Below are 27,294 nucleotides of genomic sequence, written 5' to 3'. Positions count from 1 at the left end.
ATGTGTCTCAGTGTGTTCCTCCTTGGGTTCATGCTCCATGGGACTCTCTGTGCTTCCTGGACTTGGTTGACTAATTCCTCTCCCACCTTAGGGAAGTTTTCAGCTATAATCTCTTCAAATATTTTCTCAGGCCCTTTCTCTTTCTCTTCTCCATCTGTGACCCCTACAATGCAAATGCTGATATGCTTAATGTTGTCCCAGAGGTCTCTGAGGCTGTCCTCCTTTCTTTTCATTATTTTTTCTTTATTCTGTTCTGTGGCACTGATTTCCACCACTCTGTCTTCCAGCTCACTTATTTGTCCTCATGACTCAGTTATCCTGCTATTGATTCCTTCTAGTGTGTTTTTCATTTCAGTTTTTGCATTATTCATCTCTGTTTGTTCTTTAAATCTTCCAGCTCTTTGTTAAACACTTCTTTATCTTCCTGGTCTCTGCTTCCATTCTTTTTCTGAGATTTTAGATCATTTTATTATCATTACTATGAATTCTTTTTCAGACAGATTGCCTATCTCCTCTTCATTTAGTTTTTCCTGTGGCCTTCTTCTTCCTTCATCTGCAACATATTTCTCTGTCATCTCATTTTGTCTAACTTTCTGTGTTTGGGGTCTCCTTTCTGCAAGATGCAGGGTCATAGTTCCTCTTGCTTCTGGTGTCTGACCCTTAGTGGGTGAGGCTGATCTAGGGGCTTGTGCAGGCTTCCTAATGGGAGGGACTTGTGCCTGCCCTCTGATGGGTGGAGCTGGGTTCTGTACCTCTGGTGGGTGGGGTCGTGTCAAGGGGTATGTTTTGAGGCAGCTGTGAGCTAAATTCAACTTTAGGCATTCTATATACTAATGGATGGGTCTGTGTCCCTATCTTCTGGTTGTTTGGCCTGAAGTGTTCCAGAACTGGAGCCTGCAGGCTGTTGGGTGGGGCTGGGTCTTGGTGTCAAAATGGGTACTTCTCTGAGAGCTCATGATGATTGATATTCCCTGAGGCCTCCACTACGAGTGTCCTTGCCCTCACAGTGAGCTACAACTGATCCCCACCTTTCCAGGAGACCCTTCAAGCCACCTAATTAAGTTTAGCCCAGGTTCCTATGGAAGTATTACACTGGGTCCCAGTGCATGTGAGACCTTGTATGCACCCTACAAGAGTGGAGTCTCTGTTTCCCCCAGAACTCTTGCATCAAGCCCTGTTGGCCTTCAAGGATACATGCTCTGGGTGGTCTTTCTTGAATGTCAGACCCTCAGACTGTCTTGGAGGGCTGTTTTTACATGGAAATGTCCCTGTGTAGCCTGCGTGGGTTTTATATTTTTTGGTGCAAGGGCTGTTTTCAGTGTGGATGTCTGCCACCTCTTTCCTCAGTGTATGCTGGCCATTATACCCTTTATAGGAAGTGTGACTGATATTATGGTGACCAGAGTCTGCACTAGATATTGAGCGGGGCCTCCCCTTTGCTTTGTGGTTGTCACTGCTCAGAGGCCGGGTCTGCTCCATGGTTGCTGGAGTGGAGGCCCCCAGATCTGTGTTCCTGATCTGTGGTGTGAGGTAGGCAGGACTGGAGTACTCCCACTGGGAGAGAAGACATTGAGTATTCCTCCTCTGGAGCTGTTCACCTATGGGTGTGCTCTGTTGTGTCACCTTTCACCCATTGTGTGGGCTCACAATTTACACTGTTGTCACTGCTCTAAGCCGCACTTTAAGCATTGGTATGCCAGCAATTGGCTTGGTGCCTCTCAGGTGTTTTCACAAGGCAACCAGTGTAGGTCCACTGAAGCCAGGTCCATAGACTGCAGTAATTGTGCAGCTGGACCTGCTGTGGGTCCTATAGAGGTAGCTCAGAGTCTGGCCTCATCTAACCCCCATTTGAACATGCCCACAAAGCCCATAACTGCTAAAGCAGACCTGTCTCAGCTGCGGGGGTACTTGTCTGTTCAGATGTTCCACAGGTGCTGAGTTTATAAAGCCAGCAGCAGAGGTGTAAGTCCATGGTTCACACAGCCATAAGGAGTGGTTTCAGCTCTTCTTGCTTAGCTGCAAGGTCCATGGGGCCCTGCTGTGGTTTCAGCCCCACCTCTGCACATGGGTCATCCACTGGCGTTTGCTCCCAAGGCTGCCCTGGAGAACAGGAGCCTGCCCTGGCAGGAGTGGGGTGGGGCTGGTGAGCAACTAGGGTTCGCAAGCCCACCCTGGTGGGAGCCCCTCCTAGTGCCCGCAGAGATGGGCCAGTGCATGTGGAGAGATTGCCATGGTGGCCCCATTCAACAATGGAGCCTCCCTTCTCTGCTGGCATGGGTTTCTTCCAGAAACATTCCCAGGTGCAAAACTCCTCACTCCTGTCCTTTCAGTCTGTGTCTTCACACCAACAGAAGTTTTCTCCTGTGTCTGCTCTCCAAACCACACATTCCAGCACCCAGGCCCCATCAGCCCCAGAGGACCCATGTCCCAGGCTGGAGTGCACATGGCTGTAGCATGGACCATCTGTGCCTTACTCTGTCAGGCCTGCTGCAGACTGGTTGCTGTGCTCTCCTCTGAGCCCCCGAAGCTCCAAAGGAAAAGCCTTTTAAAAAATTTAACTGATGTTACTTTTAATTCTCTTTTGCTTCTTAAATGCCCTCTGTCTGGGCAGTTATTCATGGAACATATTGCTGGTATCTTTAGAGTCCCCCCAACAGGAGCTTCTACATTGTACCATTCACTGGCTCTCTCCAGCCAAGCTCTTAACCATTTCCCATTATTGCTTTAAGTAGTATATTTCTGCTATGCCCCTGTTTTGGCCAGCAACCAGGTTGAGTGGAAATCTTTCAAGCTGGAACCTTCTACTGTGTCTCCTTGGTCTGAGTCAGAATTTCTCAACTTAAACACTATTGACATTTGTGGCCAGATAAGTTCTTTTTTGGGATGTGGGGTGATTTTCTGTGCATTGTAGGATGTTTAACATTCTCTGTTCACTGGTTCCTACCCCCCTCAGTTGTGACAATCAAAAATGCCCCCAGACAGTGCCTAATGGTCCCCTGGTTGAGAACCAGTGATGTAAGATAACTATGTATTTTTTTAAATTGAAGTATAGTTGATTTATGATACTATATCAGTTTCAGGTGTACAGCATAGTGATTTAATATTTTTATAGATTATACTCCACTTAAAGTTATCACAAAAGAATGGCTCTGTTTCCCTGTGCTGTACAGTATATCCTTGTTGCTTATTTATTTTATATATAGTAGATTGTATGTCTTAATCCCCTACCCCTAACTTGCCACTCCACACTCTCTTTCTCCACTGGTAACTACTAGTTTGTTCTCTATATCTGTGAGTCTGTTTCTGTTTTGCTATAGTCATTCATTTATTTTATTTTTTTTAGATTCCACAAATAAGTGAAAACATAAAATATCTGCCTTCCTCTGACTTATTACACTAAGCATAATACCCTCTTGGTCCATCCACATTTTTGCAAATGGCAGAATTTCATTATTTTTTATGGCTGAGTAATAATCCATTGTGTATACCACATCATTTTTATCCATTCAACTGTTGATGGACACTTAGGTTGCTGCCATATCTTGGCTATTGTAAATAATGTTGCTGTAAACATTGTGGTGCATGTATCTTTCTAAATGAGAGTTTTCATTTTCTTTGGATATATACCCAGGAGTGGAATTGCTGGATCATATGGTAGCTCTTATTTTAATTTTTTCAGGAAACTCCATACTGTTTTCCATAGTGGCTACACCAATTTATATTCTCATCAACAGTGTACTAGGGTTCCTCTTTATCCACATCCTCTTCAACATTTGTTTTTTGCAGACTTTTTGATGATAGCCATTCTAACAGGTGAAGGTGATATCTCGTTGTTTTGATTTGTACTTCTATAGTAATTATCAATGTTGAGCATCTTTTCAAGTACCTTTTGCCATCTGTATATCTTCTTTGGAAAACTGTCTATTCAGAGCTTCTGCTCATCTTTTGATTGGGTTGTTTGATTTTTTTGAGACTGCGTTGTATGAGCTGTTTATATATTTTGAATATTAAGCCCTGATTGGTCATATAATTTGCAAACCATTCAGTAGGCTGTCTTTTCATTTTGTCTCTGGTTGCTTTGCTGTGCAAAAGCTTTAAAGTTTAATTAGGTCCCATTTGTTTATTTTTGCTTTTGTTTCTTTTACCTTAGGAGACTGATCCAAAAAAATATTGCTACAGTTTACCTCAAAGAGTGTACTGCCTATGTTTTCTTCAAGGAGTTTTATGGTTTTGAGCTTTACATTTAGGTCTTTAATCCATTTTGAGTTTATTTTGTATATGGTGTGAAAAAAATGATCTAATTTTATTCTTTTATGTGTAGCTCTCCAGTTTTCCCAGCACCACTTATTGAAAATACTGTCTTTTCTCTATTGCATATTCTTGCCCCCTCTGTCATGGATTAACTGATCATAAGTGTGTGGATTTATTTCTGAGCTCTATATTCTGTTCATTAATTTATGCATGTTTTTGTGCAGGTATCATGTTGTTTTGATTATTGTAGCTTTGTAGTTTAGTCTGAAGTCAGGGAGAGTAATACCTCCAGCTTTGTTCTTTTTTTAATCAGGATTGATTTTGGTAATTTGGGGTCTTCTGTGGTTCCATATAAATTTTAGGATTACTTGTTCTATTTCTGTGAAAAATGTCACTGGCATTTTGATAGAAAATGCATTAAACTTGTAGATTGCCTGCATAGTATGGACAGTTTAACAACATTAATTCTTCTAACCCATGAATATGGGATCACTTTCCATTTTTTTGAATCATCTTCAATTCGCTAATCAATGTTTTGTAGTTTTCAGAGTATAGGTCTTTCACCTCCTTGGTTAAATTTATTCCTAGATGTTTTATTCTTTTTGAAGCAATCTTAAATGGGATTGTTTCCTTGCTTTCTCTTTCTGATAGTTCATTATTAGTATAGAGAAAAACAACAGGTTTCTGTATATTAATCTTTATCCTGCAATTTTACTGAATTCATTTATAAGTTCTAATAGTATTTTTAGTGAAGAATTTGTTTTGTTATAGATTTGGTTTTAAAGTGTATTTTGTCTGATATGATTATTGGCACCCCTGCTTCTTGTTATTTTATTTGCATGAAATATCATTTTCCACCCCCTCAACTTCAGTCTGTCTATGTCTTTAGTTCTGAATTGAGTCTCTTGTAAGCAGCATACAGACGGGTCTTATTTTTGTATCCAATCAGCCACTCTATGTTTTTTGTCATTTAGTCCACTGACATTTAAGGTGATTATTGATACTTATGTACTTATTGACACTTTGTTACTTATTTTCTGGTTGTTTTTGTAGTTCTTCTCTATTCTTTTCTTCTTTAAGCTTCTTCCTTTGTGGTTTGATGATTTTCTTTAGTGGTGTGCTTGTGTTCCTTTCTCTCTTGTTTCTGTGTATCTACTGTAGGTTTTTTTTTTTTAATTTTATATGTGTTAACATATGCTATGTTTCACCTGACTTTTTTTTTAAGAACTTTTATTGAGATACAGTTAGACAATAAACAGCATATATTTAGAGTATACAATTTGGTATCCCAATCTCCCAATTCATTCCCCCCCAACCCTCCCCATTTTCCCCACTTGGTGTCCATGTGTTTGTTCTCTACACCTGTGTCTCTATTTCTGCCTTGCATTTCCTCTTTCATAGTTGTTAGCATTTGCCTTATGTATTGAGGTGCTCCCATATTGGGTGTATATATATTTATAATTGTTATCTCCTCTTCTTGGATTGATCCCTTGATCTTTATGTAATGTCCTTTCTTCTCTCTTGTAACATTTTTTATTTTAAAGTTTATTTTACCTGATATGACTATTGCTACTCCAGCTTTCTTCTGATTTTCATTTGCATGGAATATCTTTTTCCATCCCCTCACTTTCCGTCTGTATGTGTCCCTAGGTCTGAAGTGGGTCTCTTGTAGACAGCATATATATGGGTCTTGTTTTTGTATCCATTCAGCCAGTCTGTGTCTTTTGGTTGGTGCATTTAGTCCATTTACATTCAAGGTAATTATCACTATGTATGTTCCTATTACCATTTTCTTAATTGTTTTGTTGTTGTTTCGGTAGGTCTTTTTCTTCTCTTATGTTTCCTGCTTAGAGAAGTTCCTTTAGTAATTGTTGTACGGCTGGTGTGGTGGTGCTGAATTCTCTTAGCTGTTGCTTGTCTGTAAAGCTTTTGATTTCTCCATCGAATCTGAATGAGATCCTTGCTGGGTAGAGTATTCTTGGCTGTAGGTTCTTCCCTTTCGTCACTTGAAATATATCATGCCACTCCCTTCTGGCTTGCAGAGTTTCTGCTGAGAAATCAGCTGTTAACCTTATGGGAGTTCCTTTGTATGTTATTTGTCATTTTTCCCTTGTTGCTTTTAATAACATTTCTCTGTCTTTAATTTTGTCAGTGTGACTACTATATGTCTTGGCGTGTTTCTCCTTGGGTTTATCCTGCCTGGGACTCTCTGCACTTCCTGGACTTGGGTAGCTATTTCCTTTCCCACGTTAGGGAAGTTTTCAACTAGAATCTCTTCCAGTATTTTCTTGGGTCCTTTCTCTCTCTCTTCTCCTTCTGGGACCCCTATAATGCGAATGTTGGTGCGTTTAACATTGTCCCAGAGGTCTCTTAGGCTGTTTTCAGTTCTTTTCATTCTTTTTTCTTTATTTTTTCTGCATCAGTGATTATCATCATTCTGTCTTCCAGGTCACTTATTCGCCCTTCTGCCTCACTTAATCTGCTATTGGTTCCTTCTAGTGTATTTTTCATTTCAGTTATTGTGTTGCATATCTCTGTTTGTTTTTTTCTTTAATTCTTCTAGGTCTTTGGTAAACTTTTCAATCTTTGTATCCAGTGTTTTTTCAAAGTCCTGGATCATCTTTACCATCATTAATCTGAATTCTTTTTCTGGAAGGGTGCCTATCTCCTCTTCATTTAGTTGTTTTTCTGGGGCTTTATCCTGTCCCTTCATCTGGTACAAAGTCCTCTGCTTTTTCATTTTCTCTATCTTTCTGTGGCTGTGGTTTTCAGCTCCACAAGACGAAATACTGCTGATACTGCTTGATACTGCTGTCTCTATTGTAGGTTTTTGATTTGTGGTTACCAGGGTGTTCATATATGTTGATCTATATCTTTTTGTTTTAAACTTGTAGTCATTTAAACACATTCTAGGTCTACATTTTTTTACTCCCCCCACCCCACATTTTGTGTTTTTAGTGTCATATTTTACATCTTCAAATTTATCCTTTTACTTTTTATTGCAGTTATAGTTGATTTTTCAGTTTCTTGTCTTTTAAGCTTTGTGGTTGCTTATTTAAATGGTTGATCCTCAGTCTTTACTATATATTTATATATAATATATCTTTACTATATATTTGCCTTTACTATGGGAGTTTTCCTTTACTATAAATACTTCGTTTTTTTTGCACTTAGAGAAGATGCTTTAATATTTCTTTTAGGGTACGTTTAGTATCAATGAACTCTTTTAGTTTTTGCTTCTCTGAGAAATTTTTAGTTTGCCTTCAATTTTAAGTGATAATTTTGCTGCATAGAGTATCCTAGGTTGCAGGTTTTCCCCTTTCAGCACTTTAAATATATCCTGCTACTCCCTTCTGGCCTGCAAAGTTTCTGCAGAGAAATCAGCTGACGGTTTTATGGGGGTTTCCTTGTAACTGACTCTTTGTTATTCTCTTGCTAAATTTAGAATTCTCTTTAACTTTTGCCATTTTAATTATAATTTGTCTTGGTGTAAGTCTGTTTGGGTTCATCTTGATTGGAACCCTCTGTGCTTCCTGTATCTGGATATCTGTTTCTTTATTCAGGTTTTGGAAGTTTTCAGCTATAATTTCCTCAAATACATTTTTGATCCCCTTCTGTCTCTCTTCTCCTTTTGGGACCCCTATAATGCAAATATTGGTATGCTTAATGTTATTCCAGATATCTCTTAGACTGTTTTCATCTTTTTAATTTGCTTCCCTTTTTACTGTTCTGATTGGGTGATTTCCATTATTCTGTCTTCCAGATCATTTATGCATTCTTTTGTATCACCTTGTCTACTGTTAATTCTTTCTAGTGTGTTTTTCATTTCAGATATTGTATTCTTCAGTTCTGACTGATTCTTTTTTGTATTTTATAGTTCTGTGTTAAAATTCTCACAGCATTCATATGTTCTTTTCCCTAATTCAGTTAGCATTCTTACTACTAATGCCTCAAACTCTTTTCATTAGTTGTTTATTCAGGGTTTTTCTCTTGTTTCAATTGAGACAAATTCCTCTGCCTTCTCATTTTGCTTAACTATCTCTATTAAATTAGGTAAAACAGTTACCTATTGTTTTCTTGAAGGGGTGCCCTTATGTGGGAACATCAATATTCTGTCTGTGTGTACCCAGTGGCTTTGGTGGGAGAGCTCGATCTGACATAAGCATGAGTCACATCTTTCCCCAGGGTGTGTTGACAGCTTGGTAGGAGGTGGGACTGGAGATACAGGGGCTAGAGCCAAAGATATGTGAGCTGGGGCTTTTTCTCTGTTCAGTGTCCAACATCACCCTATTGGGTGCAGGTTTGGGTCCCAAGTTGCTGGAGTAGAAGCCCTGAAGTTCATGTCCAAGCTGGCTGCATTCCTTCTAAGTGGTACTCTCCTCCCTCCCAGTACTGGCATCCTAACCCCAGAGAGGGGCAGTACTGGAGCAAGAGGGACTGGAGTGGATGCTTGGCATGGTTCTGGGTGCAGGCTGTGGCAGCCCCAGCCCCAGTACAAGTACAAGTACTGCTTATGATGTGCTGCCTCTGTAAATGCCAGAGATGGCTCCTCCCATCCCTTTCAGATGCCATACCAGGTCCAGCCTGGCTCAGTTCCTCACAACTGAGCTCTCCTTTAGGTCACGGCAGCTCTCACCCTAGTGTGGAGCTGCACTGCAAAGCAAGTGGTACTAGAGCAGGCACTCAGCTCAGGCTGGGGCACATGTCAGGGCAGCTACAGGAAGCTGGCCAGAGTCTAGCGAAGTTTCAATCTGCTTTCTCCACCTTGTTTCAGGAGTAAGAAAGTGTGTGTGCACTCTTCATGAATGGAGTCTAGATTTCTTACAGCCCTCCAGTTGGTCCTGATGGTTTTCTAACCAGCTAAGAGAACTCGTCTTCCTGATGTCAGACACCAAGCTGAAGTGCCCAGTATGTGGCTCAAACCACTCACTCTCCAGCGAGGATTCCCTTCTTTTTCTGTACTCCCAGGAGTACAAGTCTCGACCTGATTGTTTCTCTTCCCTTCCTACCCAATTTGTGTGAGTCTTTCTTACAGCCTTTGCTGTAGGAGTCTTTCTGTCAGTCTGCAGTTAGTTTTCAGTGATAATTGCTCTAAGTGTGGATGTATTTTTGATGTGTTAGTGATGGGATGATCTCTGTTCTCCTACTCCATCATCTTAATCTCCCATTTGATAACCATGTATTCTTGCACTCCTTTGCTCTGCTCTTAAAGCCTGATTCAAAATTCTCCAGAGAAGAGGCAAGTCATAGTTTCTAATTCCTCAAACTCCAGGGTAGTATATGTGAAGCCCAACCATAATCTCTGCCATTATTATCCCATTTCCAATCTTGGGTGATGGGCTTAAAAATTGCTACAGCTTAATGAAAACCTTATTAGGGAGAGACATCAATCTCCCCTTCTGTTTAGCACCTTTCCAATGTCTCTGGGATGTTCTAGTGCAACTCATATTTAGTTAGGAGTGCAGGTAAATGGCACAACATCCTATACTCTCAGAAATTCCCCTTAAAGAATTCTTTCTTCTACTGAATCTACAAGTATCTTTTCTTTCCTCTTCTTCACATTCTCCTCCTGGTATCAGCACCCAACATCTTTCTCCATTTGACAAAGGCAGGTCCATTAAAGATCTACTTTTTCTTTTCTTTACAGTTATTGTATAGAAGTCTTCAGCATCCCTTAATTAAAAGCCCCCTTTCTAACCTCATAGCAAATCCTATAAAAGAACAGCTTGATGATATTTTGAACTCCCTAAGCTAGGAGTTGTATCTCTTCACCAATTAGGAAATCATTAGTAGAAAGTAGGATTAAAGTTTGAATTTAAGGCACTAAGTTGTTGTAGTCATAAAGGATATATTCCTTAGGTATGTGGTTTTGCCTGAGAGAACTGTCAGAATACCTATAGATTAATAGAAGACTCTAAAACATTCACATGACAAGAAACATACATGTATAACAAAAACATGTAGTGTTCCCTACAAAGCAATACATCTAGACAGTTCTCTTTTGTAAAAAATAGTGCTCCTTTGCCACTAAAATTTCAAAATAGTTAACCTGATATTCAAGGTCTCATTATCACCTGGTCTAATATGCCTTACAAATACCTTCCCCAGGCCCCCCTACCTTATTTCAGAATGGCTTCTAGACTAGTTTGTGTGATTTACTGTCAGTAGTTTAAATTCTGCCTAGATAATACATATGTCTCAAATTAAAGTACTCTTAAGAGCTATCACTTTAAAAAAAAAGACAAATTAATTTGAATGCTGCAAATAAAAAGGTAGAATTTCATATAATAGTTAGGACCTCTGCTATTTCACATGGTTCAAAGTAAGCAACTATCATTAAATATGTATGAATACTGTTAAAAACATGTTTAGTGTTCACATCAAAATCATATTAATATTTCAGAACTAAATAGACACATTGTATTGTGGCTTAAGGATTATAATGAATATTTGTCACACTTCCCAGTACTTAATAGCTTTATATCAATAATTAAGAAATGAGGCTTTTTTATAAAGATGATGCTTAGAATCTTTTATGAAAGAAAAAAACCACAAAATAATGATTTGGCATATTATGCCCCTATGCCTATAGGTAGAATCATTTTAGAGTGTTCATTGAGGGAATTATTTCTCAAAGATTACAAGAAATAAATTACCTACCATACATTTTTTTAACCTGTATGTGACACAGTTTAAGTTTTTTACCTTTGTATTTCTGTAGAATGAAAGATTGGTTCAAGATAAAGCCAATTTCTTTGGCAATTCATCCATTCCTCAAGAGTGTACGAGAAGAGAGTCAACTTTTGAACCCATTCATCCACAAGATCCTACAATAATAAAAATGCACATACATACAAATCCAAATATATAAAATTACTTTATAAGAGTCACATGATATAAATTGAAATCAAGGGTGATTATCAGTCACTGATACACAAAAAGTAATTATAATAGATGGTCACATAAATGATTATACATCAAATTATATTTAGCTTTGGGAGAGGTTTAAGATGTCTTGTTAATCCAATTTTTTCTCTCATTGTACAGTATACAAATCCTTTTTGGTATGTATCTTCTTTCATTCCTTTCCTTAAACATTTTTGCACATCATTCTGTAATCTGCTTTATTTTTTTAACCTAATAGTGTCTTTTAGAGAGGTTTTATGTTAATACTTACAAGTTTTCTTCATTAATTTCAGGAAATTCCATTGTGTGGATGACATCTTCCAAATAGTATACTACTTAAGTGATAGGAAAATGTTTAAAAATCAATTAATAAAAAATATTTATTTAAAAATCAGTAGGCTGGTCCATCCCTTAACTCTGACTCCTCAGAGGGAACCACTTGTAACTCATTTATATTTCTTTTCTGATATTAACCTTTATATTTCTTTCTTTTAAAATTGATTTACATTTCAATAGCTTTATTAAGGTATAATTGGGTATGGTAAAATGCACATATTTAAAGTGTACAATTTTATGTTCTGACATATGTTTATACCTGTGAAACAATTACCACAATCAAGATAATGAACATATCCAGTACCCTGAAAGGGTTTCTTCAGTCCTGTTGTAACACTTTCCTCCCAACTTACATAATCCCATCCCTATGGCAAGCACTGATCTACTTTCTGAAACTATAGCTAGTTGGCATTTTCTAGAATTTTATATAAATGGAATCATACAGTATGTATTCTTTTTGGTCTGACTTCTTTCACTCAGCATAATTATTTTGAGATTCAGTCATGTTGTATATATCAATAGTTCATTTCTTTTTTATTGCCAAGTAGTATTCTACTTCATTGATATACAATATATTTATCATTCTCTAGGTGTACATCTTGGTTATTTCTAGTTTTTCACTATTACAATTAATGCTGTTATTATTATTGAGGTGCAATTCTTTGTATGAAGTAAGCTTTCCTTTCTCTTGGGTAAATACCTAGGAGTGGAATGTCTGGATCATGTGGTGGGTATATTTTTAACTTTTAAAGAAAATTTAAAATTTATTGTAATATTTAACACTCCACTAGCAGTGTATGAGAGTTCTAGTTCCTCTACATCCTCATCATCAGTTGGGATGACCAGTCTTTTTAATTTTAGTCATTCTACATGGTGTACAATGGTATTTCATCGGGATTTTAGCATTTCCTTGATGATAAATAAAGTTAAGCATCTTCTCATGTGTTTATTTTCCATCCATATAATTTCTTTAGTGAAGTGTCTGTTTAAATATTTTGCCCATTCCTTTATTGTTTTGTATTTTAGAAGTCCTTCATTTATTCTGGATATAAATCCTTTATCAAATATATGCTTTGCAGATATTATCTCCCATCCTATAGTTTATATACATATATTTTCTTTATACATATATTTTCTTTACACTTTATATACATATAGTGTCTTTCAAAGAGCACAAATTTTAAATTTTGATGAAATCCAATTGATAGATTTTTCCTTCTATTGATCATTCTTCTGGTATCATATTGAAGAAACCGGCCTAGCTTAAGGTCACAAAAATTTTCTCTGATGTTTTCTTGTCAAAATTTCACAGTTCTAAGTTTTGCCTTTAGGTCTATGATCAATTTTTGAGTTAAATTTTGTAATCCTGCAAGATATGGCTTGAAGTATTTTTTTAATTTGTTTTACATATGACTGTCCAATGTGCCATCACCATTTCTGAAAAGACTACTGTTTCTTCTTGGAATTGTTTTTACACCTTTGTTGAAAATTCATATATACTTGAGTCTATCTCAGTACTCTATTCTGTTCCATTTATCTGTCTACCCTTAAACCAAGATGAAACTGTAGCATTATAATAAGTCTTGAAATCAGGTAACCTTGCTGCTCTTCCACCTTTGTTCTTCTTTTTCAAGATTATTGAGGCTATTCTAGTTCCTTTATATTTCCATAAGAACTTGAGAATCAGCTTGTTAATTTTTACCATGTGTTGGCTAGCATTTTGATTGTTATTGCATTGCATTTAGATCTTTTGCGAATATTTGATATTTTAATTATACTGAGTCTTCAAATGCATGAGCACAGTATATCTTCTATTTATTTAGGTTTTAATTTTCTCTCTACAGGGTTTTGTGGTTTTCATTGGATAGGTGTTACACATATTTTGTCATATTTATCCCTAAGTATCTCATATTTTTAATTATGTTCTCATCATTGGTATTTTTAAAATTTCAATTTCCAATTGTTCCTTGCCAGTCTATAGAATGCAGTTGATTCTGTGTACTAATCTTGTATTCTGAAAACTTGCTGAAGTGAGTTTTATTTACTTTTTTGGTAATTTTATTGAATTCTTTACATGCGGAATTATATTATCTGAACATAAAGAACATTTTACCCTTCTTTTCCAATGCAGATGCCTTTTATTTCTTTTCCTTGCCTGTACACTGGCTAGAACCTCCAGAACAATGCAGAATAGAAGTGATGAGAGATGACACCCTTCCTGATCTTAGGGGAAAAGTGTTCAGTCTTGCACCATTAAGTATGTTGCTAGATGTAGGTTTTTCATAGATGTCCTTTACCAGGTTAGGGATGTTCTCTTTTATCCCAGTTTCTTCAAAATTTTATTCATTTTTTAAAATTATAAATAGATGTTGGCTTTTATAAAATACTTTTTTAAGATGTACTAAGAAGATAATATAATTTTTCTTTTTTAGTTTAATATAGTGAATTACATTGATCTATTTCTGAATATTAAACCAAACTTGTATTTCTTACATAAATCCCTCATATATATGTGTATATGCATATATATGTATATATATATTTTTTAATTTGTGATTTTTTGTTTAGAATTTTTGTATCTATATTCAAGAGGACTATTGGTCTCTAGTTCTTTCATAATGTCTTTGTGTGGTTTTGGTATCAGGGTAATTTTGGCCTCACAGATGAGTTATAGTTTTCTGAAAGAGTCTGTGTAGAATTGGTATTGCTTCTTCCTTAAGTATTTTGTATAAGCCATCTGGGCCTGGACTTTTTCTTGTGGGGTTTTGAATCCATCATTTCATTATCTTTAATATATATATAGGGCTATTCAAATTATTTATTTCTTCTGCATGAGCTTTGGTAATTTGTGTTTTTCAAGGAATTTGTCCACTTCATCTACATTTTTGAGTTTGAGTTTGTTGTTCATAATATCCCTTGTTATCTTTTTAATATACATGGGATCTATAGTGATGTCACCTCTTTCATTACTGATATTAGTAATTCATATTTCTTGATCTTGGAGTAGAATGACTTTTTGAATCTGTGGCTTTATTGTTTTCAGTACATTTAGCAAAATTCTGGCCATTATTTCAACTTTTTTTTTTTTCTGTTTTCTTCTCTCAGTCTCCTTGGAGGACTCCAATTACATGTATATTACATTATTTTCCAATTACATGTCTATTACATTATTTTCTCATGTCACTGAAGCTCTTTTTATATTTAAAAATTCTCTTCTCTCCTAGTTACTTTCTTTTTTATTTTTTTATTGGAGTATAGTTGCTTTACAATGTTCTGTTAGTTTCTTCTGTACAGCAAAGTGAATCAGCCACACATATACATATATCCCCTCTTCCTTGGATTTCCTTCCCATTTAGGTCACTATGGAGCATTGAATAGCTATACAGTTTGTTCTCATTAGTTATCTATTTTATACATATCACTCTGCATAGTTTCTAATGTTTTTATTTATTTTTTTCCTCAGATCTTTATTGGAGTATAATTGTTTTACAATGTTGTGCAGTTTTCGCTGTACAACAAAGTGAATTGGCTATATTTACACATACATTCCCATATCCCCTCCCTCTTGAGCCTTCCTCCCCTGCTCCCTATCCCACCCCTCTAGGTCATCACCAAGCATCAAGTTGATCTCCCTATGTTATGCAGCTGCTTCCCACTAACTATCTATTTTACATTTTTTCAGCTCTTTATTAGAGTATAATTGCTTTACACTGTTGTGCCAGTTTTCTGCTGTGCAACAAAGTGAACCAGCTGTATTTATACATATATCCTCATATCCCCTTCCTCTTGAGTCTCCCTCCCACCCTCCCTATTCCACCCCTCTAGGTCATCACCAGTCATCGAGTCGATCTCCCTGTGATATGCAGCAGCTTCCCACTAGCTGTCTATTTTACATTTGGTAGTGTATATATGTCAATGCTACTCTCTCACTTTGTCCCAGCTCCCACTGTGTCCTCAAGTGCATTCTCTACATCTGCATCTTTATTCTTGCCCTGCCACTGGGTTCATCAGTACCATTTTTTTAGATTCCATATATATGCGTTAGCATAGGTATTTGTTTTTCTCTTTCTGACTTACTTCACTCTGTATGACAGACTCTAGGTCCATCCACTTCACTACAAATAACTCAATTTAATTCCTTTTTATGGCTGAGTAATATTCCATTGTATATAGTGCCACATCTTTATCTATTGATCTGTTGATGGGCATTTAGGTTGCTTCCATGTCCTGGCTATTGTAAATACAAGGGAAACCCCGTAATGTTAACAGGTGATCTTTTTGCAGAAACTCTGCAGGCCAGAAGGGAGTGGCAGGATATATTTAAAGTGTTAAAAGGGAAAAACCTACAGCCAAGAATACTCTACCCAGCAAGAATCTCATTCAGATTCGACAGAGAAATCAGAAGAATTACAGACAAGCTAAAGTTAACAGAATTCAGCAACAAAGCAGCTTTACGACAATTGCTAAAGGAATTTCTCTAGGCAGGAAACACAAAAGAAGGAAAAGATCTAATGTTTTTAAATCCACTAACCTTTACTCCTGCAATGTCTAATCTGCTGTTAAGTCCTATCCAGTGTCTATGTTACCTCAGATATTGTATTTTTTATCTCTAGAAGTTTGATTTTGGTCTTTTAAAAAAATATCATCCACATATTTACTTAACTTTTAGTATGTGGAATATAATTATAATAATTCTTTTAATGTCTTTGTCTCTAATTCTAACATCTGTGTCAGTTCTGGGTCAATTTCTACTGGTTAATTTTCTTTTCCATTATGAGTTCTCTTTTCTCGTTTCTTTCAATGTCTGATAATCTTTGATTGGATTCCAGACATTGTGAATTTTACTCTATTGGGTACTAAACGTTTTTGTATTCCTATTTTTGAGCTTTATTCTGGATGCAGTTAAGCTTCTTAGAGGCCGTTTTATCATTTGGGGTTTTGCTTTTAAGATTTGTTAGGGAGGACAAGAGCTGCATTTAGCCTAGGACTAATTATTCCACATTACCATGTCATGGTTCTTTTAAGTGCTCTATCTAATGCTCATGAACTATAGGTTTTGTTGTTGCTGTTGTTGTAAGGGGTGGATATGGGTATTATTCCTAGCCCTGTGTGAACAGTTCCCTCTAATTCTCTCAAGTGACCATTTCTCTGATCTTGAGTAGTTTCTTTATATTCACATTAGGTCTGCTGAATACTTGATTAGGGATCTTCCACAGATCTCTGAAATTCTCTTTCAATGCAGCTCTGTTCCCCCCGATACTTTACCCTGCAAACTCTAGCCTACTTTTGCTCCTCGGTCTTTCAACAGCATCTCCTAATGTCAGGGAGTCTATCATCCTCTGGTTGTATTCCTCCCCTCTCCCCCAACCAAGATGTGGAAACTCAAGACAGTAAGTACACTGGAGCAATAATAGGGCTCACCTTGTTTCTTTCCCAACTCTCAGGGATCCTTGTCCTTCAATGCTTGATGTCCATTGTCCTGAAAACCATTGTTTGGTATATTTTTTTCTGTTCTGATTTGGGTATTTCAGGCAAAATGTATATCTGGTCCCCATACTCCTTCTTGTTTGGAAGTGGAAGTGGCTGTGTGTGGGTATGCGTGTCTGTTCTTTTCAACTTCTTGAGTATGCTTAATTTATCATATATTAAATTCATTTTTTATTTTTAAATAAAGGCATTTAATGCTCTAAATATTTCTTTTCATAGAGCACTAGCCAATTGTGACAAGGTTTGACATAATTCTTTTCGCTTATTTCTAATTTAAGAAACTTGATTAACATTTCCTGTATATTCTTACGGTTGCTTTATAATTTCCATTTTTTTTTCTGGGTGGTTTTGTTGTAGTTCCTTTTGGTCTTTTTTTTTTTTTTTTTTTTTTTTGCTATTTCTTTTTCCATTAATTTTTAAATTTTACTGCTTGTGGTTAGATAACAGTCTATTTCATTTATCCCTTTTTTGGTAATTTTTTTGTAGAAAAAAAGATTTTTCCTCTAAGGCCCAATTAATTGATGCTTTCCCTAATTGTTTTGTGTGTTTGCAAATAATGGAATTCCATTTGTAGAGTACCTATTTCTCTCTCTCTCTTGTTTTCTATCCATCTATAATCAATTATGTTAATTTTACTGTTAGATATCTCTATATTATTATGTATCTTATTGAGCTTCCTAAAGTTTTAAAATGATTCTTAGCTATGTTATGGGATGTGGGGCTGCTCAGAGAGGGACTATAGGGAACACTGAATACAAGCTGACCCTATGGTTCAATTTCTTTTTTTTTTTAATTTAATTTATTTATTTATTATTTTTTGGGGAGTACACCAAGTTCAATCATCTGTTTTTATACACATATCCCCATATTCCCTCCCTCCCTCGACTCCCCCCCACCCTCCCTCGAGTCCCCCCCATCCTCCCCATCCCAGTCCTCTAAGGCTTCTTCCATCCTCGAGTTGAACTCCCTTTGTTATACAACAACTTCCCACTGGCTATCTATTTTACAGTTGGTACTATATATATGTCTGTGCTGCTCCCTCGCTTCGTCTAATTATACTAGATGTAGAGGGTGCTAAAATAATTGCAAGGATATACAAGTATAGGATTAACGTTTAAGAGCGATAGCACAGTAAATGAAAATGAAGCATACTGCTTCGGCAAGCAGAATCTCAAAGCAATGCTTTTGGTATGGGGACTACCAGAACTGGATATTTCTAGCAGCAGTGGCACTGCTGGCAAAAGTCATGGTTTATATGGTCATATTTTTATTTGACATAAATTCATCTTGTCTGCCCATATTAAACTTTCTGACATTTCCTCATGAACAGTTAATGTTTCCATAAAAAGTTACTTTTAGTATTCAAAATACTAAATATTTAATCTCCTTTCTATATATGAATGATTTATACAATTCAAAAGCTTGCACAATGCAAAAATTAAAGTGATAAATAAAACTACAGACAATTAAAACATTTTCCCTCTGCCATAATATTTACCTTAATAGGCGTAAGATAGGAAGATCCTTTGACTGTTGCAAGTATGATTTGAGACTCTTCTAACTGAGCGAATATGTCATCTATAGATGAAATTATTAGGATAGAGTAAGCCTCAGTGTGATGAAGCACTAAATGTAAAGGAGTAGTGTTCCAAAGCTCAATAATCTTAAACAGCATTTTTTCAAGAACAGCTTCATTAGTTGCTGAGCTTGATATTTCATTTATTTCATTTTCATACTGAAACATCTAAAATAAAAAAAATATTTTTAATATCCAGTGAAGCAAACAATTCCTGATACATTTAAAATGGAAGATTTAAATGAATGTGTTGAAGATCTGATTCCAGTTAGGTTTATATCCTACCAGAGACTTCATGGTCTAACTTTCATGATGTAGCCCTTTTCAGTTTTCAATCATCCTAACTATTCACATTCATGCTCAGTGAAAATTTCTGACCACAATATTTATTTCCTCTGATTTTAGTCAGTGTGAAGAATAGTTAACAGCAACTTCTGTATATCTGCAGATAGTATTATTTCTTTCAGCTTTCTTTTCTCTGCACTAATGCCAACTGCTTAATTACTTTGCAACATGCTTTCACTTTCTATAATAATTCTTAGGATATAATCATCTGAGAGAATGTGATTCTAATGGACCCAGCTTTCCACAGCTTCCCTTTGCCACAGCTCCGTGAGGATAAATGTCTCTCAAAATACCTTAGTCAAGTATATATAGACCTTTCCATGTGCACTGACTGGACAAAATGCTACTATAAGGTCTCCAGATTCACTCACCATAATAGAGGTACTCAGAGAGCTTCTCATCTCTGCATCTTAGAATTAACTAGCTGGGCTTGTTGTATTTATCCCTGAAAAAAGATTCTACTGCTGTTCTCATATATCATCTTCATGGGGTTAGAGTGATGCCTAATCCCCGTTTTGGTAATGCAGCTCAGTGGGACTATGAACAAATATGACTAGTTTTCATCATCTCTTTGATGGGGCTGACAAAGATAGGTGAAGAATAGTGGATCAGTTGATTGCTTATGGCCTTAAATAACAGCTTTGGGAAAGAGGCCTGCCTTTTGATACACATTATTCATCCAAAATAATAGGAACCACCATAGTACCACCAAGTTTCAGTGCTGAAGAAAGAATTTTGTGCTTAATGCTGACATTCTGAAATTGCTAAAAACTAAATCCAGACACTGATAATGTGTAAAGCAAAATTACATCCAAGTGAACCTAGCCCTTTGATGTCTTTAAGGTCAAAGTTTGGGACCTTACCAACAAATGGTCAGACTTTCCTATTGACTTGGTAATATCTGAGAGGTTTCAGAGGAATCTTAATGCCTGTAATTAATGGTCTGCATCTATTACAAAGAACGTGGCTTTCTAAAGTAAAAAAGATCAGCCGTAAAGTAATTGTGTTCATCTCATGCATACTACTGACATATTGTGATACGCTTTACATGTCACAGGCTTTTCAGAGCCTGCATAACATCTTAGACAGAATGATTGTCACATGACATCATAACTTGTTGACTTGATAGGATCAGAAATGAATGTATACATAGCCTGTTCTGGACAGTCTTGCATCGTGACCAATATCTCTGGTCACACTTGATATATTTGTGCTTTAGTAAATGAAGGCTGAGTTTCTGGCCAATCCCTGTCTATTGAGGCACTTACTTTATACTGGATAAGTTGCTGAGTTTCTACAAGATGATAAAAAAATCACCCAAGAATTCTTAGAGTTCGCTTAAGGTTACTAGCTGATTGCCTGCTTATCCTCTCTGACTACTATAGTAATTAACTTCAACAAGAAGGGGTTCCTCTGACTCCCTGCTACAGTATTTCAGAGGCTAAAGACCTTATTCATTTTTATTCAGATGCTGAATTATCTTATTTTAGATCCTCCCTCCAAAATGGTGTGGGACTTCCTTTTTAAACTATTTATTCATGTTGGAAATGTAAGGATAGTTCACTGGAATCCTTTGAGGTATTTATTGTAGGTCACCAAGCTGATGCAGGCCGCCAGCTGATCCCCTCTAAGCCTATCTACCCTAACTTTTATTGCTTGCTGCTATACTAAATTTTCCCATATTTTACCCTTTACCTGACTTGCCCAGGAATAATTCCAATAACCTAAGACTTTGAAAATGAAAATATAGTTGGAATTGTGCTAGATTTTTGGAATGATTATTTGAATAAACTTAGCTATAGGCATTGACCTAAATATTCTGAAACTATCTAGATATTTTGATGCATTCACTCTTGGAACATACTTCAGTTAGGATGCTCTGGTAATGATCCAGGGAAGAATGCGGGATTTAGATGGGATGAGGAGAGACAGAGCAAGAGAAGATTCAAAGATTATTCCATGATTTTTAGCTTAAGTAACTGGAAAAAAATGGAGGTGCCATTAACTGAGATAAAGATAAAGGAAGATAAAGGAAGAGTAGAATTTTGGAGATGGAGAAATGGAGCACACTTTTGACATGTTAACTTTGAGATATCTTTTAGACATATAAATGGAGATATTGACTAGGAAATTGGATCTGTGAGTTCAGGGGGGCAGTGGAGGTTAGGGCTAGAGATATAAAATAATCTATTTTTAAGTGTATTTATTTAATTTTTGGCTGCATCGGATCTTCCTTGTGCAGGCTCTTGGCTGCGGCGAGTGGGCTCTGTAGTTTGCAGCACTCAGGCTCTCATGTTGATAGTTGTGGCATGCGGGCTTAGCTGCCCCACGGCATGTGGGATCCTAGTACCCCGACCAGGGATCGAACCTACGTCCTACATTGCAGGACGGATTCTTTTACCACTGGACCACCAGGGAAGTCCTTAATTTTTTAAATCAATTAAGTTGCCTTTTAAAATTCTTGTCTAATTTAAAATTTTTTCCCACTTCCTCATTACAACAAATCATTTAGTAGAAAATTATAGGTATAAAATACTGTTTTGATTACATTAGACTGTCAACTGTGGAACATGAAACATAAATGAAGCTTGTTGTAAGCTAGGCATGAAAATAGAAAAAATTTTAACTGTAAAAATCATAGTAAAATTTTGTTTTTATAACAAAACCTACAGGCAAATCAAATAGTTGCTAATTGTATATTTTAAATAAAATATCAAGTAATCAGTAGGGCTGCCCTAACATACTCTTAATATATATTCATTTTATATAAATATTGTAGTTTTGATTCTATTCCTATAAAATTTATTCTCCATAAGAAGTATCACTGTTAAATAATAAAACACTAATTTCACTTGTCACACATGAAAACCAGTATTGCTGTTTTCTAATCACCCAGATAATAATGGCATAATGAATGGCTTACCCTTATAACATGTTCATCATATTTTTTAAACCAAAAAGCAAATTTACTATTCAGTGTAATCTAGTTTATCAATTACTAGTCTGCACCAAAATACCACCAATTAAACATCATCTATCACCTATCATTTACTAATTACCCCTACTTTTCCAGACATTCTATAAACATCTCCCTTTTCTAATTCCTACTCCTCGTAGGTTTCCTTGCCTACTTAAATTTGGGCCCTCTACTATGCCAACTTTTTTCCAAACGATTTTAATTTACCTTGAGTGCGAGAAGATTCTCTACTGTACAGTTTTTATCAAGAGAAACTGACTTTCCAATAATCTCCTGGAGAGCCTCCCAATGCCTTGGCTTGAGACAGGGATTTCCTAGTGCTATGATGATCGGCAGCTCTTGTTTAAAATCCGTCACTGATTGCTTAAGATGTGTCACCATGTCATTTTTAGGTAAATCTATAAGAAGCAATGAGTCAGTAGGCTTACCATAAGGTCATCCTATTTTTTGAAGCCAGAAAACAAATTTGCTACTTAATATAACACTAATTTACCAGTTATTAGTCTGAACTAAAATAATGAGTTTTATTAATATCACTCTCCCATAAGAATCAAGTATGGATTAAAATAAAGAGAAATAATTATCAGCACTGGTGATTAAAATCCAAGACCATCAGAACCAAGTTATGTTGGAAAATTTGATATGAGGGAAAGCCAGCTACCACAGGGTTTCCCAGATTTTCACTGAGAAGATAGATACACAGACAAGACAGGTACACACATACAATTCAAAAGACTATTATAGGTTTTGAGCTTTTCAATTCTGCTCAGTGAAAAAGATCATCAAGGGAAAAAACCTGTCACTGTCATTTCATAAAGAAAATATCTTCACACTGAAATGTAGAAAATGTAGGTTAGAACTTTGCCATAGATCAGTATTGTTCTGTTCTCTGGCACTGACAGCACACCAGTGTATAGGACTCAAAACCTGTACAGCTGACGTTTCAACCCTTATAGTCTTTTAACTCAATTTATAAAAGAAAAAGGGGAGGAGACAGAGAAACAGCCAAAGTAGGGGACTCAGGAGAACTGAACTATACCCATGGTCTTGACTATCCAATTTGTACACATGGGGCTTATTTTATAGACCTATGTTGAATAACAGAAAAGTATTTCAAGACCTGGTTAAATAAAAGGACAAGACAATAACTTTGGTTATTGCAAGTCTATATTGTGGCAAATAGCAAAATTTTATCTGGGTGACTATGGACAATAAAAGGTCTTGCCTACTTGTTACTTTATATGTTGTTCTCTGAAACAGATATATGGAAAAATATTGAAAGAGAATGCACAAAGTGAGTGTTGTGTTGCTTTAACACTAAGGGTGATTTGTCCCCAGTTTTTCTCTTTTCTAAAGTTTTTGTGATATTGTTATATTTCTTGTATAATTTAGAAACAAGCAAATTAAAGTGTTTTTCCTGAGAGGAAATTATAGCTTAAAGTATAGCTAAGAGATAAGAGAGGAATTTAAAAAACAAAAACATTCTCTTGCCAAGTGAAATAAAACTCTTTTGGGAAAGGACATGATCTTACAGATTCGCTCTCACAGGAACAGCATCTCTGCATTGGCAAGATTTCAGATTTGATGATTAGCAGAAGGGAAACCTCTCAGAATGACTCTAGGTGTATCCCCCACTGCCCAAAGTATACCATAGGCATACACGATGACGATTTGCAGCTGGGCCCTTATCATCAAAATATCTCTGGTTCTAAGAAGAGCCAGAATCATGGGGAAGTGTTTAGGGTTCTACCTAGGGAATCAACTTTTAACAGATATAAAAATTGTTATTAGTTACTTCAAAAAATTTTTTGCAAAGTTTTAATCTCTTTCTTGCTTCAGGAAGTGATTCTTACCTACACTCTTGTACTGTCTTTCCAGCCATTAATGGTCAGTCCTTGGAACAGGTAAAGTAACAAAGCCAAGGACAATGATCTCATTGGCCCAAAGACCATTTTATGCGTAATCCTAAGTAGGAAAACTCAAGAAAGACACCTTACCTTTTTCTAGTACAAAGATTATTTCCTTCCATTTTGAAACATTTCTATATACTGATTCTGTATCAATACTGTGAAGAGTACTATTCCTCCATTCCCAAAAGAGTGTTCCCCATTCCTCTTGTGCATCCCATAATATTTTCCTTAAGGTTAAGTCATAGTCAATGTCAGCGATCTCTGAAAGTACAATCTGTGTAATCTCTTCCATATTAAGACAATGTATATGAGATTGGGAATCATCAAAACAATCCTGATAGTTTGAATATATTTTAGCTTTGACAGCTAAACTTGCAGCTTCCTCTGAGAGAGTCTGGATCATTTCCATTGCTGTCGACACTGGAGTACTAGCACATAACAAAACAGGATTTCTTATCTAAAAAAATAATAGCAAGACATTTTTAAGAAGGCATAATGTTCTGAACTTCAGCATATTTCATTGACAGCATTTCAATATGCCATCTAAGCTTCAACAAACATTATTTGCAACAAACATTATCTGAAAAGATTGTCCTTAACTTATAATTATTTATGATTATGCTTAATTTTAGTTAATTATTATTACTATCATATCTATAATTTATTGTGTACCTTCTGTATCTCAGACCCTGTGATAAGTAACATTTAGGACCTTATTTACTAAATCCATACAAGAAACTTGAAAGATAGTTTCTATTTTCCACAATTTTTCAAGGAAATTCTGAGGTTATAAATCATTTTCCCATCATCTAATGGTAAGTGGCAATTCTAGGGTATGGCCCTATGACAGCCTGACTCCAAAACTTTAGTTTTTCTGATTATGTTGAACTTGGTATTACTTTTATGATGCTTGTCACATGCTGACTTTTCGTATTTCACACAAAATTATGGACATTTACAACAATAACCTCCAAAGAGGGACATAAGTAAAATGTTGCTCTGATTTTGCCCCTTCCTAAATTATAAACTTCTTAAGATTAAGGATAGTTTCATTGATTTACTTTTGTATACCTCATAGAATCTAGTACAGAAAAATGTAAAAGTTGTTGAAAGAATAAATGAATTTGGATCCTATCACCTTATTCTTAAAAAAAAATCCAGCCCATGGAACTGCATGCAACATTGTGTTATGTGCAGTGTGGTCACCCAATAAACACTGATAGCAGTCATAACAGAAAAGCTGTATGAAATTGATGAACAGTATCTGTGATGATGGGTAGGGCTTAATGTATAATCTGTAACAGTGATGCTTATGTAATGGATGATAATAAAAATTTCCTCAGGCTTCTCTAATTTTCCATTCATTAATATTTATTTATGTTTGTAAATGAGCTATCTTCAGAGAGGGGCAAAATACTTGCAGAAATAATCTTCATTGCTTAGATGGAGTCAAGGTAAAGTTTTGCCAATCTTATCAGCAGTATTCTAATTGAGATCTTCACAGAATGATATCAGCCACTAAGTATATAAAATAGTTTAAATGGTTATGTAATTGAAATCAGAAGATGGAGTAAATATGCCCCACTCTGTCTTTCCCAATGGATACACCCATAAACCCTGGACACAATACATGGAGGCAGCAGTGATGTGAGGAATCTGAAAATAAATTGTAGAGGAAAGATTGGGGGAAGAAGATGGCAATTTGAAATGCCATCAAATTAGCAGTGAATTTACCATTTTTTCCCCTGACCTAAGCTCAGCATATTAGAAATCTGGGAGTAATTTTCATGGGGCACAAACAGTGAGAGCTCCAGGAGAACCTACCAGTTCTAACTTAAGGAGCAGGAAAGGTTCTGACAAAAATTCTTTGCTTGACCAAACTTTAGTCAGTTTCCCAAACCTTCTCCTAGGCTCATTTATGCACTTCCTTGTAAAATCAAGTTTTAGTAAGAACCCTGTTGGTCAGTTCAACCAGAACCCCCATCCCCAATATCTGGTCCTCCAAGATAATGGATCAGGTTCCTCATTCTGCAGCCTCCCCAAGTGATGTCTGATTACCCTGGCCTGTCTTCAGCAAGAATCTTGTTAGGTTGATAAGTCAGAACCCTCCTTACCTCTGGTGTTTCCTCCTAGTAATTTTCCATCCACTGACTCCTTCTCTGCTCCATGGTTATAAATTTCTCCTTGCCCATAATGTATGTGGAATTGAGCTTGGTTCTATACTGAGATCTCTTTTCCCCTATTGCAATAGCATTGAATACAAATCTGTTTTTACCACTTTGACTACAGTCTAACTGTGGCTTTTCTTTGACAGTTCCTAATGTTCTCTTTTTCTTTTTTCTTTTTTCTCACAACCCAGCCCTCAAACAATTCTAAGGTGGTGTTAACAGCTGCTGGCAATGAAAGCCTCAGGAGCCGAACTTCTGAGGGAGGAGAACTTTACTTTCTATTCTGGTAAGCTGTGGTTCCAAGGAGGGTCAACCCTGTTGATCTTTTCTCTTTGTGTTCTACTGCTTTGCCCCAGACATAGATGCAGTTATGGAAGTAGATAGCAGAGCACAGCAACAAGCCCCAGCTTTCTAACCAGAGGGCTGAAAAAAAGGGTGCAGAGAATCTGGAAAATGCTGGGAAGATTGGAAACAGAATCAGTGAGCTTGAAGATAGATGCTTACTCTGTAGAGCTGAGACCCTCCCCAGGAACTCCCCTTGGCCAAAAAGAGCTAAGTCACACAAGATTACAACCTCTCTATATCTCCATCATGGAGGTGTAAAGACCCAGCCCTCTTGCCTTCCTTCAGGATAACTCTGCAGGGTTATTCCAATTTAGAGATTCCCATAGGATCCTATGAAGCCTTTGCGGCAATGACACTACAGTTCAACTTCTCCCTCTACCCAATTTTGATTACCTCAGGCCCTCACATTGTTGCCAGAAGCACTTTCCAATAAACTTGTTGTAACACAGATCTTCATTTCAGTGTCCAAACTAGTACACTTAACAAATATAAACAGGGTGAACTAGAAACCTTCGTACATATACATATGAAATTTCCAGTAATATTTTAAAGATTTCAATTGAATACATCCTCAAGTACTTTCATATGTTTATTTTTTTCATCTTTATTGTAAATATTTGTGTGAATCCAGTATAGATCAACTGCATAGATGGAGAGATTTTTAAAAATAATTAACTGCAATAAATAACATTGTGCCTAATACATATTAGGTACTCAAAATACATTGAATAAATATGATAATAATAACTTGTAATGGTGGTGAGGATAGAGGGGAATGGTGAGAAGCAAGGTTTATGGAGCCCTGGCTCTTGCTGCGTGATCTTAAGCAAGTTACTTAACCTCTTTAAATCTCAAGTGTCTTCCTTTCTTCTTTTCATTTTTTTTTAATGCAGAAAAAAGGATACAGCACCTAGCATAGTTACTGACACTTAGCAAAGTGTCAATAAATGTTAGGTGTTTATTTTGTAGTTTGCTCCTCATGATAAAAGAGTG

The 27,294-nt window shown here is 36.4% G+C and overlaps 1 protein-coding gene across 1 annotated transcript in view; it reads right to left on the bottom strand.

The window, feature by feature from the left end:
- The window catches only part of DNAH14 (dynein axonemal heavy chain 14), a 537,201-nt gene that overhangs the window by 348,376 nt on the left and 161,531 nt on the right, over nt 1–27,294 (bottom strand). Inside the window, exons 18-21 of the mRNA XM_057727198.1 lie at nt 23,876–24,245; nt 22,086–22,276; nt 18,479–18,724; nt 10,957–11,078 (exon numbers count right to left, since the gene is read on the bottom strand). Coding sequence (XP_057583181.1) covers nt 10,957–11,078; nt 18,479–18,724; nt 22,086–22,276; nt 23,876–24,245 — 929 coding nt within the window. The remainder of the gene's footprint in view (nt 1–10,956; nt 11,079–18,478; nt 18,725–22,085; nt 22,277–23,875; nt 24,246–27,294) is intronic.

This window comes from Hippopotamus amphibius, chromosome 3, assembly GCF_030028045.1.
Source record: "Hippopotamus amphibius kiboko isolate mHipAmp2 chromosome 3, mHipAmp2.hap2, whole genome shotgun sequence".
In the NCBI taxonomy this organism is placed as follows: Eukaryota; Metazoa; Chordata; class Mammalia; order Artiodactyla; family Hippopotamidae; genus Hippopotamus; species Hippopotamus amphibius.
Note: the sequence above shows the minus strand (reverse complement) of the source record. Positions and strands in the feature narration are given on the sequence as shown.